This window comes from Schistocerca americana, chromosome 6 (assembly GCF_021461395.2).
Source record: "Schistocerca americana isolate TAMUIC-IGC-003095 chromosome 6, iqSchAmer2.1, whole genome shotgun sequence".
NCBI classification, from domain to species: Eukaryota; Metazoa; Arthropoda; class Insecta; order Orthoptera; family Acrididae; genus Schistocerca; species Schistocerca americana.
This window is the reverse complement of record NC_060124.1, coordinates 120,169,974-120,184,663: the sequence shown is the minus strand read 5'-3', so window position 1 is coordinate 120,184,663 and position 14,690 is coordinate 120,169,974. Positions and strand designations below refer to the sequence as shown.

The 14,690-nt window shown below is 41.7% G+C and overlaps 1 protein-coding gene across 1 annotated transcript in view; it reads left to right on the top strand.

Moving 5' to 3' along the window:
• Positions 1–14,690, top strand: part of LOC124620004 (dynein beta chain, ciliary-like) — a 588,564-nt gene that overhangs the window by 161,476 nt on the left and 412,398 nt on the right. The window contains exon 11 of the mRNA XM_047146668.1: positions 6,897–7,142. Within this exon, the coding sequence (XP_047002624.1) occupies positions 6,897–7,142 (246 nt within the window). The remainder of the gene's footprint in view (positions 1–6,896; positions 7,143–14,690) is intronic.

Below are 14,690 nucleotides of genomic sequence, written 5' to 3'. Positions count from 1 at the left end.
CTAAATATAGACAGTGTTTTGCATTAAATCACTATGAACAAATAGTGCCAGATAATGAGTGTCAGTGATTTCAGTGGTTGATCAATCACTTAACAATTCAATGACAATGAGCCAGTCTTTTCATATGTTTGCATATATATATATATATATATTACATTAACCTCTGTTGAGAGTTAGCTATCAGCATTTGCATAAAGTAATGGTCATTTTCAGGTTTTCGTCCGTGTCCTAAGAACTTTGTTTTATTGTGTGATCTCTCTATACATAACACACTGTTTCATGTAGCCTTAGGGAACTAAAAATTTTGTTTCCAGATTTTTTTACATTTATGATGAACAGTAAGTCTCAGCACAGTGCTGTGAAGCACGCAAGGCACTACTTTCATTCCCAACAAAGTCTCCCTAATAAGAATAATGTGGCTAGGAAGTCTTCAGTCTAAAGACACACTTGTCCATAAGCAAGTATTTTGTTGATTAAGCAGTGGTGAGGAGCTTATTTGAAGGCTTTGTGAAAGTAAAGAAATATAATAATCACTTGAACTTTGTTATCTACAATCTTGTGTGCCTCGCAAATAAAGAGGCCAAATTGAGTAACCATGATCAGTGGTTACAGAATCCAAGTTGTGTTATCTCCAGAACAGTTATAAATTAATAGAAAATTGTGTTATGTAACTCTACAGCAAACTGATATCAGTGAGACAGGTGTTAAGTTCTGTGCATATGTGCTGCAACCTTTCTTAAAAACCAGATATGCACTTCTTCCAGTATAAGCAACACTCTGTTAATCCACTGACCTATGATAGCCTGTACTTGAAAATGAATCACTTCTTCTTCATATTTGATATAGAATGTAGTGGGTATTGCATAATATCTGGCAGACTATTAAGCACCTTTAGTTTTTTTCCAATTCCATTATTATTTACTTCTATGCTGAAGGGCCAAAAAAGAGGTATAGGCATGTGTATTTTGATATGTAAACAGGCAAAATATGGTTCTCTGCTCAGCAATGCCTATGTATGACAACAAGTGTCTGGTGCAGTTGTTAGATCAATCACTGCTTTTACAATGACAGTTTATCAAGATTTGAGTGAATTTGAACATGGTGCTACAGTCGGCACATGGGCGATGGGACACAGCATCTCCGAGTTAGTGATGAAGTGTGGGTTTTCCCATACGACTATTTCATGAGTATACTGTGAATATCAGCAATCTGGTAAAACATCAGATCTCCGACACCACTGTGGCTGGAAAAAGATCCTGCAAAAACAGGACAATGACAAGTGAAAAGAATTGCTTAATGCGACAGAAGTGCAACCCTCCTGCAAATTGCTGCAGATTTCCATACTGGGCCATCAACAAGTGTCAGCATGAGAAACATTCGACAAAACATCATCAACATGAGCTTTCAGAGCTAAAAGCCCACTCGTGTACCCTTGATGACTGCACTACACAAGGCTTTACACCTTGCTTGGTCCCATTAACACTAACATTGGTTTGTTGATGACTGGAAATGTGTTGCCTGGTCAGACGAGTCTGGTTTAAAATTGTATCGAGTGGATGGATGTGTACGGGTATGGAGACAACCTCATGAATACATGGTCACTGCATGTTAGCAGGGGCCACCCAAGCTGGTGGAGGCCCCCATAATGGTGAGGGGCATGTGCAGTTGTACTGATAGAGGACCCCTGTTACGTCTAGGTACGACTCTGACAGGTGACACATACGTAAGTATCCTATCTAGTCACCTGCATCAATTCATGTCCACTGTGCATTCCGATGGATGTGGGCAATTTGAGCAGGACAATGCAACACTCCACACATCAAGAATTGCTACAGAGTGGCTCCAGGAAGACTCCTCTGAGTTTAAACAATTCCACTGGCCACCAAACTCCCCAGACATGAACATTATTGAGCATATCTGAGATGCCTTGTAACATGCTGTTCAGAAGAGATCTCCACCCATCGTACTCTTACAGATTTATGGACAGCCTTGCAGGATTCATGGTGTCAATTCCCTCCAGCACTTCTTCAGACATTAGTTGAGTCTGTGCCATGTCGTGCTGTGGCACTTCTGTGTGCTGGTGGGGGGCCCTGCAAGGTATTAGACAGGTGTACCAGTTTCTTTGGCTCTTCAGTGTCCATTCACCTTCATTGGATCTTCAGTGAAGCAATTTCTGGGGTAGTATTAGTATTTCAGCCTACATTTTATTATATTCTGTATCAGTGATATCATGATCAATGAGCACTTCAACAAGCAACTGTGACCCATTGATTGATTTTATAGAAAACCATGATTTTTTATGGTTTTGATAATTCAACAAATAATATATTGTGATTCTTGAGTTTCTCCCAGCGTATTTGATAATCAAAATATCCACAGGTGTACTGCCGGTCTACAGTGTCCAGTGGGCACAATATTTCGGTGATCATACATGTCACCATCATCAGGTGAACTGACGGACGGACTGAGCTCCTGTGAATGTGCCGGTACGGAGATCCGTATGCTACGGCTGCTCAGGGGGAACTGGCTTCGGTCGCGGCGGCGGCCAATTTAAATACCCTCCACCCGCAGCGCACTCCCTCCTCCGTCCATGCCCCGCACCACGATCGCGCGGTGGAACAGATTGCAACGGCGTCTGAGATGACGTCGGTGTGATGGCTCTGTCCGCCGTGGTCGTCACAACTATACGTTTGCTCGATTTACTCTTGATTAACCCAATCGCTGGTTCCCAAGCCTTGCTAAGATTATAGCCACAGTCACGGTTTATGAGGTTGTCATTGGTGCGAATTTCGATGGCCTCTCTAACAACGCTGTCCCAGTATCTAGACATCTGTACCAGAATCCTCGTGCGTTCATACTCCATAGCGTGATTTTCCGACAATGTTCAGCGACTGCCAACTTTCTCGGAAACATCAGTCGAGTGTGCCTCTGGTGTTCATGGCATCGATCCTCGACGGCACGCATCATCTGACCAATATACGACTTGCCACATGATACGGAATCTTGTACACGCCGGCCTTCCTCAGACCGAGGTCGTCTTTGGCGCTCCCCACCAGTGCACGAGTTTTATTCGGAGAACAAAACACAGTTCCGTCCCGGTGTTTCTTCAAAATGCGGGCAATTTTCCCCAAGAGTGCGCCTGTATATGGAATAAATGCAGTGCCTACCTCCTTCCTCGTGATTTCATCCATCTCCACAGGTTGTGCTGTAGTGGTTGGGTGGAGAGCACGTTGAATCTGTCACTCTGAGTACCCATTTTTTCGAAATACAGTTCTCAGATGTTCCAATTCCTGGGGTAGACTCTCTGTGTCAGAGATAGTGCGCACCCTATGTACTAGAGTTTTAAGTACCCCATTCCTCTAGGTGGCAGCTGTCCGCGTGCAAATATGGGTCAGTGTGCATTGTCTTCCGATACACCCCATGACCTAGGGTGCCGTCAGCCCTTCTCTTGACCAAAACGTCAAGGAAAGGTAATTTACCATCCATTTTACTCTCCATAGTGAATTTGATGTTGGGGTGTATAGAGTTTAGATGTGAAAGGAAATCAAGGAGTTTATCCATACCATGAGGCCAGATGACGAACGTGTTGTACACGTAACGGAAAAAGCAAGTAGGTTTCCATTTGGATGAAGACAGGGCCTCCTCCTCAAAGTTCTCCATGTACACATTCACTACCACCGGTGAGAGTGGGCTACCCATGGCGACTCCCTCCGTTTGTTCGTAGTATTCTCCATTAAAAAGAAAATACGTGGAGGTCAAGACATGCCTAAAAAGTTAAATGGTCTTCTTGTCAAACTTCTGACTAATCAATTCTAGTGACTCTCACAGGGGAACCCTCATAAACAAGGAAACAACGTCAAAACTCACCATGATATCTGACTCATCCAACCTGCAGCTATCAAGGCGTTTAACAAAATCGCCGGAATTATGGATGTGATGAGGGCATTTACCCACATAAGGACTTAATATTCCCGTCAGGTATTTGGCCAACAAATATGTAGGTGCCCTGATGTTTCTGCTGAACTACTGGATGTGACATCAGGGCACCTTTGTTCTTGAAGGTTGTCGTTTGACTTTTTTTGAGGCTGCTGATCAAGGGCTCCAATATTCAGCACTTTGATGCTTCATATAAGGGTCATACTGGCAGCGCCAACTTTCATCCCCAGCAGTAATATTTGACAGAAATGTGGCATCACATCCAGTAGTTCAGCAGAAATTTTCATCTTTCCTCTTCCTGTTCGCCTGTTTTGTGTGAGGGATGAGTTTTGCATTAAGTTTCCAGTTCCCCAAATCTTATGACACACATCACAATTCAAATTAAGTTCTGGTACCACATGCACATTTGCGTGACAGTCTTCTTGCAATAACTGCCTTACATGCTACACATTTGCATTGGTATGTTCTGTAAACAGGCGACAACCTCTGAGATCATTTTGTACTGAATCTCTGCTGCCTTTTCAGAATGTTTTGTGCCACTCAGAAACACATGACTTCTTGAAAATGCCTCTCCTGCATACGCTTGGTTAATCATTATTCATGTTTCAGTATGGGTTTCCCCAAGCTTAACACAGAATTTAATGTTTACTCTGTGCTCAAAATGATTGTGTCACCATAACCAATGCACCAAGAACACAAACATTGTGTTGCTAAGCTCAACCCTGTCATGTAGTGAGTTTGCGGGGAAACATGGCAAAGATCATTTCCAGAATGCACACCTTCCAGGTGACATAAAAACAACATTTGTTTCTTTTTAAGATTGAAAACTCAGAAATAAATAAAAAATTAAGAAATTAAAATAAAAAATGAAAAAATAAACTGCCCTGGATCTCTTCTGACAAAGGAAGTTTTGTAAATATGCTTTTTATGACTTTCATCATGTCTGTTTCGATTTTCTGTGTGATCCATCCAATATTTCTGAGACTGTTTTGGATATTGTAAGTATTTCTAATCTTCCTTGTTATGTTACTAGCTTATAGCTGGTAAGACTGTCAGTTGGACTGAGATGGCAGCCATTCTTCAGCTTCTAGCTGTAGTCTTCGTCTTGTTGTGCAGCCACTGAGTAATCTTGCAAGAGACCTTCCTCAAACTACTCCACTATCCCATCTTTGCTTTGTGCATCCTTCCCTACCTTGTGGCAAAACATGACATTAATGGGCTATGGCAGCAGATGACAGATGCGAGTGCCTTTGCTAAAAGTACAGCATTGCCTGCAGCACCTGTCATGTTCCCATGCTGTATTGATCTGACCCTAAACTACTGGAATGACCTGGTCAGCTGAATCCTGATTTTAGTTGGAAAGCACTGATGGTAGGGTCTGAGTTTGGCACAGCCCCAACGAAGCCAAGGAACCAAAGTTGTCAACAAGGCACAGTGTCAGCTGGTGATGGCTCATAATGGTGTAGGCTGTTTTTACGTGGATTGGACTGGGTCCTCTGGTCCAACTGAACTGATCATTGGCTAGAAACAGTTATGTTCAGGTACTTGGAGACCATTTGTGACCATACACAGGCTTCATGTTCCTAAACAACAGTGGAATTTTTATGAATGACATTGTGCCACGTCAGGGGACCACAGTTGTTCATGATTGATTTGAAGAACATTCTGGACAATTTGAATGATTTAGCTACCGAGATCACCCAACACGAAAGTATCAGTCATTTATGGGACATAATCGAGAGATCAGTAACTGGACAAAATCCTGCACAGGCAATGCTTTCGCAACTGTGGACAGCTACAGATGCAGCACGTCTCAAACTTCCAGCGACTTGTTGAGTCCATGACACATTGAGTTGCTGCACTAAACTGGGCAAAAGTAGGTTCGACATGACATTAGGAAGTAACTCACGACTTTTGTCACCTCAGTCTGTAGTTCAAGATTTGACACCCAGAGAAGCAGCATATGTGACTGTGATGTGCTAGGAATGTGCTTGGCAAATATTATGGAGAAAATGAAATATCTTTGGGTAGCTATCCATGATGCTCCATCGTGGCAGATTCCTATGACCTTATCTGGAGATTTTGGTATTATGTTCCTGTGGCAGTTTTCCCCTTAGAAGAAGTCTGTTAGGGCCACCCCAAAAAAACACTCAACATCACCTGCCCAGTGATTGTTGGTTCTTCACCCTTTATGGCAGTGTTGAATCCATTTGTTTCCATTGCTTTCTTTGCACCTTCGTTAGGGAGTACATTGATACACCCAGCACTTCTCCACAATGATTAGGCTACTAAACAAGTCATCTGGGCTGGCCTGACAAACTACAACATTGCTGTTGCTGCCTTAGTTTGGCACACTTTTTAATTTTGTGGTAACAGTTATGGAACTGAGTAGGTGGCAGTTTTTGTCACATTCAAAATTTTTTGTGAAATTTCGAAAACTAATCCATTACTGATTTTCACTTTTCCACTATTGCCTCAACTTTGATATCCCATTCTTTGAACACCAGGGTGTCCATTTCTCTTGCCATTCTCAGCCCTCCCCAGTGAGATGGCCTGCCACTATGTTCTTCATCATTCAGACTTGTTTTACCACATTGGAAGTAACTGCACCAGCTAACTACTGTGTTATATGATGGTGCATTGTTATCGTACACTTCCACCAACTCAGCATGGATTGTTGTGGCACTGTCCCACTTCAAATGCATTAAACAAATAAGCACAGAATACTCTACTGTTATGCCATTTTATTTTGGTTCCACTAAATGCATGAGGATTTCATTCTGTACAAAGACTGCAGACATAACTACAATTATTTTCTTGAGGTAATAGTTAAAACTTTTACTATCCCTTTTATTTCAGTGTATATTAAATAAAGGTGTCTCTTGTGGCATGAATGGCTTAACAGTGTAATATAAAAATGACAATGTTATCCTGCACTAATTTACATGTATATTGAGCAGGTCAAGTTCCATATGGATGCTTCGACAACACTTGCTGACTTGTTGGCACTGAATCTTCACAAATATGAGGAAGAGGTAAAGAATATAGTTGACAAATCTGTCAAGGAAATGTCAATGGAGAAGGTACTCAAAGAATTACATGCAACATGGTCAACAATGGAATTTGAACGTGAAGTCCATCCACGAACAGGCTGCACCATACTTCGGGCCAGTGAAGAGCTTATTGAAACACTGGAGGACAACCAGGTAATATATTTACATCATCTCCCATTTTGTTCTTTCTTTTTCGTGGAGCATTTGACAGTACTTGATATCTAAGCAATTACTTAATGTTAGCTTCAATATTTACTGACTGTTAACTTCAATATTAATTCCATATTTTCATTTTCTTTTCTGTTACCTCAAGTGATCTTCTGTAACCCATAATAAGTTGTGCATCTTGCTATTAAGTTGGTCCATTTGTCTGTGTAATATTACAAGCATAAACATTTGAGATAAAAATTATAATTAATACAAGAAAAATTATTTGCAATTGTTCTCCACTGTAGATTTGATACTGTTGGCTTTACACTTAACTATGTGAAAGTTTTAATTGGTGGTGCCACCCTCCCCTCCCCTTCTCTCTCTCTCTCTCTCTCTCTCTCTCTCTCTCTCTTGCACTGACACATAAAATGCCATTTGATGTTTTGTAAATGCTTTACAGTCTTTTTGATGGGTGGAACAATCATAATACTCACTCAGTTTCTTTATTGTCCTATAATATTCAACAAATGGCTCAAAATAATTTCCTTTACAAATTTTAATACTTTCAGTACACTATTTTGACTGCATAATACTGAGATATATTAACAGAAAGCAGTGTATAATACAAAAAGTAAACAGCATACTGTACAGAAGAAAATGCAGCATAATTAGAAAATGCAGCAGATAGTTTGTTAACACTGAAAAGCAGAACTGTTGCATTGCCAGCAGTCACACTCAAAAGAAACAAAATGTACTAGCATTTGGAGTTATCTTTTGATGAGCTGGAGTAAAAAATACCCACATATATACACATGCACCTAAGCCCCTACATGGTGCCGGCTGGACTAACAGTTCCAATGCTGTTTTTTAGCAGGTGGGCTTGTTTTGATGACAGATGAGTAGGTAGAGGGGAAGGAGACCGGAGACAGGGAGAGGGACTGACTGGGTGTGAGTGGCTCAGAGGGAAGCAGCCGGTTTGCTGGCTAGGAATGCGGATGAGAGGGGTGACACATATAAGAGCCATGCATGATTTTATTGGCCAATGGGAAGCAGCAGATGGAAACCTGAAATAGGAAGGGGTGACAGGACGGAGGAAGGGCAAACTGCCGGTTGTAGATTACAGGTGTAGTGGGTTACATGCTGAGTTTGAGGCCAGGGAGATTATGGGAGCAGAGGATGTGTTGTAAGGATAACTTCCATCTGTGTTCTTCCATCTGTGTAGTTCAGAGAAGCTGGTGGTGGAGGGAAGGGCAGAGATGGCTTGGGTTGTGAAGCAGCCATTGAAATTGAGCATATTCTGCTCTGTAGCATACTGTGCTCAGCAGCATGTTGTGCTTTTGGGCGGCTGAGTTTGTTCTTGGCAGCAGTTCGGTTGTGGCCATTCATCATTGTGGACAGCTGATTGGTGGCCATCCCAATACGCAACATCCACCTTCCTGTCTTCTGCCATTGTGTTACATTTTAGCAAAAATGCTGGAAAGTTCTTGACCAACTTACTTCATATTTTTACATGATACTCTAATAAACATTTGGACATACATATTCTACATACTTTTCTAATTTTTACACACTTCTCTAATAAACATTCAGGCTGACATAGGATACATATTTTTATGTATGTAGTGTATAAGTATTTATGAACTATATAAAAGAGCAACATTATTAGCAAAAATCTTGAAAAGTTCTTGACCTTTTTAGTTCAAAATTTTTACTCAATGCTATAATAAACTTTCAAACAGACATAGGCTACATATTTTTCTAATATATTTATACTACCACCATAAAGACAAATTGTTGTTTAATACTGTTCACAAAAAAAAGATGCTGTAACTTACCAAAGGAGAAAGCGTTGGTATGTTGATAGAGACCATAAAAACCACACACAAATTTCAAGCTTTCACAACCCAAGGTTGCTTTATCAGGAGAGAGGGAAGGAGAGGGAAAGACGAAAGGATGTGGGTTTTAACGGAGGGGGTAAGGAGTCATTCCAATCCCTGGAGCGAAAAGACTTACCCTAGGGGGAAAAAACAACAGGTATACACTCGCGCACACACACACATATCCATCCGCACATACACAGAAACAGGCAGACATATGTAAATTCAAAGAGGTTCGGCAGAGATGTCACTCGAGGCAGAAGCACAGAGGCAAAGATGTTGTTGAATGACAGATGAGGTACTAGCAGCGGCAACTTCAAATTAGTGGAGGTTCAGGCCCGAAGGGTAATGGAAAGAGATAGCATATTGAAGGGCAAGTTCCCATCTCTGGAGTTCTGATAGGTTGGTGTCAGTGGGAAGTATCAAGATAACCCGGACGGTGTAACACTGTGCCAAGATGTGCTGGTGTGCGCCAAGGCATGTTTAGCCACAGGGTGATCCTCATTACCAACAAACACTGTCTACCTGTGTCCATTCATGTGAATAGACAGTTTGGTGCTGGTCATTCCCAAGGAGGCTTCACAGTGTAGGCATGTCAGTTGGTAAATCACGTGGATGCTTTCACACCTTTGCCTTTGATCATGTACACCTTCCGGGTTACAGGACTGGAGTAGTTGGTGGTGGAAGGGTGCATGGGACAGGTCTTACACCGGGTGCAGTTACAAGGGTAGGAGCCAGAGGGTAGGGAAGGTGGTTTGGGGATTTCATAGGGATGAACCAAGAGGGTACGAAGGTTAGGTGGATGGCAGAAGGACACTCTTGGTGGAGTGGTTTCATGAAGGATGGATCTCATTTCAGGGCAGGATTTGAGGAAGTTGTATCCCTGCTGGAGAGCCACATTCAGACTGATCCAGTCCCGGAAAGTATCCTGTCACAAGTGGGGCACTTTTGGGGTTCTTCTGTGGGAGGTTCTGTGTTTGAGGGGATGAGGAAGTGGCTCTAGCTATTTGCTTCTGTAGCAGGTCGGCAGGGTAGTTGCGGGATGCAAAAGCTCTTTTCAGGTTATTGGTGTAATGGTTCAAGGATTCAAGACTGGAGCAGATTCGTTTGCCACGAAGACCTAAGCTGTGGGGAAGGGACAGTTTGATAAGGAATGGGTGGCAGCTGTCATAATGGAGGTACTGTTGCTTGTTCGTGGGTTTGATGTGGATGGATGTGTGAAGCTGGCCATTGGGCAGATGGAGGTCAACATCGAGGAAAGTGGCATGGGATTTGGAGTAGGACAAGGTGAATCTGATGGAACCAAAGGAGTTGAAGTTGGAGAGGAAATTCTGGAGTTCTTCTTCACTGTGAGTCCAGATCATGAAGATGTCATCAATAAATCTGTACCAAACTTTGGGTTGGCAGGCTTGAGTAACCAAGAAGGCTTCCTCTAAGCTACCCATAAATAGGTTGGCATACAAGGGGGCCCTCCTGGTACCCATGGCTGTCCCTTTAATTGTTGGTATGTCTGGCCTTCAATAGTGAAGAAGTTGTGGGTTAGGATGAAGCTGGCTAAGGTAACGAGGTAAGAGGTTTTAGGTAGGGTAGCAGGTGATCGGCGTGAAAGGAAGTGCTCCATCGCAGCAAGCCCCTGGACGTGTGGGATATTTGTGTATAAGGAAGTGGCATCAGTGGTTACAAGGATGGTTTCCAGGGGTAACAGATTGGGTAAGGATTCCAGGCGTTCGAGAAAGTGGTTGGTGTCTTTGATGAAGGATGAGAGATTGCATGTAATGGGTTGATGGTGTTGATCTACGTAGGCAGAGATACGTTCTGTAGGGGCTTGGTAAACAGCTACAATGGGGTGGCCGGGATGTTTGGGTTTGTGAATTTTAGGAAGTAGGTAGAAGGTAGGGGTGCGGACTGTCAGTGGGGTCAGGAGGTTGATGGAGTCAGGTGAAAGGTTTTGTAGGGGGCCTAAGGTTCTAAGGATTCCTTGAAGCTCTGCCTGGACATCAGGAATGGGATTACCTTGGCAAACTTTGTATGTCGTGTTGTCTGAAAGCTGATGCAGTCCCTCAGCCACCTACTCCCGATGATCAAGTACAACGGTCGTGGAACCTTTGCCAGCCGGAAGAATGAAGATGGATCGGTCAGCCTTCAGATCACGGATAGCCTGGGATTCAGCTGTGGTGTTGTTGGGAGTAGGCTTAAGGTTTTTCAAGAAAGATTGAGAGGCAAGGCTGGAAGTGAGAAATTCGTGGAAGGTTTGGAGAGGGTGGTTTTGAGGAAGAGGAGGTGGGTCCTGCTGTGACGGAGGATGGAACTGTTCCAGGCAGGGTTCAATTTGGATAGTGTCTTGGGGAGTTGGATCATTAGGAGTAGGATTAGGATTATTTTTCTTCATGGCAAAGTGATATTTCCGGCAGAGACTACAAGTGTAGGACAGTAAATCTTTGACGAGGGCTGTTTGGTTGAATCTGGGAGTAGGGCTGAAGGTGAGGCCTTTGGAGAGGACAAAGGTTTTGGATTGGGAGAGAGGTTTGGAGGAAAGGTTAACTACTGAATTGGGGTGTTGTGGTTCCAGATTGTGTTGATTAGAATTTTGAGGTTTTGGAGGGAGTGGAGCTGGAATTGGGAGATTGAGTAAATGGGAGAGACTGGGTCTGTGAGCAATGAGAGGAGGTTGAGGTATGTTGGAAAGGTTGTGGAGGGTGAGTGAGTTGCCTTTCCCCAGGAGATTGGATAGTTTTTTGAGGTTGAGGGTGGCATGCTTTTCTAATTTGCAGTTGGCCTATAGGAGGATGCTCTGAACAGCCAGTGGGATGTGGGAGAGGATAGATTGAGGACTTTGATTAGGGATAGGAGTTGACGGGTGTGTTCATTGGCTGAGTTGATGTGTAGGTGAAGGATTAGGTGAGTGAGGGCTATGGATTGTTCAGTTGGGAACTTGTATAGGGACTGATGGAAAAAAGGGTTACAGCCAGAGTTGGAAACTTTAAGTGTGAAGCTTTTAGGGGTAATACCAAACGTCAGACAAGCCTGAGAAAGATCATGTTATACTGTGCTGTGAAAATGTGCAGTTTCATTTTCTTTCTCACAGTCAGTTTATGATTAGAATACTACTATAGAATCTGAATAGCCTGACTCTTTTGCAGATTAAAAATACTATCACTGAAGCTACTATCCACACAGATGCAGCAGGAGGAGAGGTCTCTCAGCCCATATACTTATGATTTCAATCAATTTAACTATTCATTTTAAGCAACTTAAATTCCAAATCAAGGTTTGATTGGCAATAACAATAAACAATGCTGAAGGTGGGGGGGGGGGGGGAGGTAGACAGAGAAAGGGATGAAAGAAATTGATATAGAAAGGGGGAAGAAGGATATGGATAGAAAAAGATAGGAGGAGGAGGAGGTGGAGAGGGATAGGCAGAGGAGGAGATCAACAGAGAGGGGGGATTATGATGTATATCCAATTCCCATAGATATTTAGCAATTGTGAAGCATTGCCAGGTAAGCTAGTTACTATATAAAGACAAGCCGTTGTCTATAGGTACCAAAAATATCAAAAAGTTCTGGAGCAATTTACTTCAGATTTTTACGCAATACTCTAATAAACTTTCGGATGGACATAGGTTTCATATTTTTTCACAATACTCTAATAAACTTTCGGATGGACATAGGTTTCATATTTTCACACACACACACACACACACACACACACACACACACACACACATGTAAAAAAGAGGAAAAGCTGTTAGCAAAAATTTGTAAAACTTCTTGACCAATTTACTTCAGATTTTTACAAGACATTGTAATGTATAATGCGGAAATGTTGTTAGCAAAAATCTCAATAAGTTCTCGACCAGCTTATTTAAAATTTTTACATGATACTCTAATAAACAGTCAGACAGTCATAAGCTGTTAATTTCTTAAACAACAATATACATGTTTTCTATTAAAACTGAGTGTGAGAAAGAAAATTCTATGTTATGCAGTGCCAAGAAAATGTGCAGTTTCGTTTTCTTTCATACAATTTTAACTATGATAGCAGGGTATTCAAACCATTAGACAATTTTATTCTTTCATATATATTCTTTCTCCTTACATGTAATTTCAAACAAAATGTTTTTAGACCACTATGTGCTGTTTCCTCAAGTCAGTTTTAGCAGAAAGCAGGATAGCTGTATTTATGGCTTACTGTCTTATGATTAGAATACTACTGCAGAATCCAAATTGCCCAAAACTTTGTGTTCCTACTTATTTTTGCAGATGAAAACTATGTGATATACTGTCATTGAGGCTACTATTCTCACAGGTCTAACATCAGGAGGGATCTCCCATACACCATGTACAAATGATTCCAACCATTTACCCATCAGTCTGAAGTGGCTTCAATTCCTACTTATAATCAAGGTTTCCTTGGCAATAACAATAAACAAGGATAAACATCAGATGGAAAAGGGGGGGGGGGGAGGAGAATAGGTGGACAGAAGAGAGTGGATGGACAGAGAGTGGGGGAAGGAGGAAGTGGAGAGTGTTAGGGGGAGAAGGAAATGGCCAGAGAGAGGAGGGACTGGAGGAGATGTCTTTAAACATGTCTTTAAACAAGGCTCCATTATTGCAGTTTGTGTCAGGAAACCCACTGGGAATTGCACAGCTGCATGTATCCAGTAACAGTTTGTAGCATTTTTTTCATCAGCTTTCAGCATTGATTTTTCAGGCTGGTAAATCCTCAGAAGAAATGATGTAGTTGCTCAAAGATCACCTTCATTAAATATTTTTGTCGGTGCAAGTGTATTTCCTTTGAATGTTTTTATGTATTTACTATTCTTCTAGTTGTTTGAAGGAATGTGAAGATATCTAACAAAATCAGTAAAAGAGGAATTGTAAAATGATCTTGTTTAAAATTTTAATTCTTAACTAATCCTGGTTGTCTGAGAAATATATTCGCCTTCCTTATCACCAGTCCTCATTAGTTTATTTATCTTTTTTGACCCTCCTATTCCCACCAATTTCAACTTGGAGAAAAATCAATATGAAATAGAAAATTACAAAATACATTAGCAATCAAACACAGGTCCTCCTTGGTAGATGCCTTGGTTGCTCAGCTTTCATTGGCAAGTATTTACCTTACACGTACACTAGTGGCAGTTGTAAAAGTCTCTTTACTTGATTTCTTGGAAAATATGTTTGCAGACCCCATATATGATGACGAAAAACTCAGTTTTCAGTTATCTGTCCACTTTGAGTCCCAAATGGCAATTTGGTTCATGGAGAGAGAATGCTCCTATTGCCTTTTTATTTACATCATTTCTGAATCCCAGAGGTTATAAGGTATATGTGGTTCACAGTGATGTGGCTGATAATAGTATCAGATCCCATTCCACTTAAAATCCATTCAGAGCACAGCAGAATGAGAACTGCAGAACTGGAAGTACAGGCTGACAACTAATTCTTTGCTGATGAAGCAGAGTTAATTTCCAGCACTGAATAAATAATTCATGCATTTTTAAGCCTTGTTAGCATCGTGATCCAAATGGTGGAATGGAGGCGAATTGTCAGGGTAAAGTGAGGCAACTTCATATTAATCTTGTCAACTAAGACTTGCTGCTCACAGTTGCATTTAGAAAGAATTACATTTAAAACAACTGTGTACTTTATACTTCTTGCTGCAGTCCTTG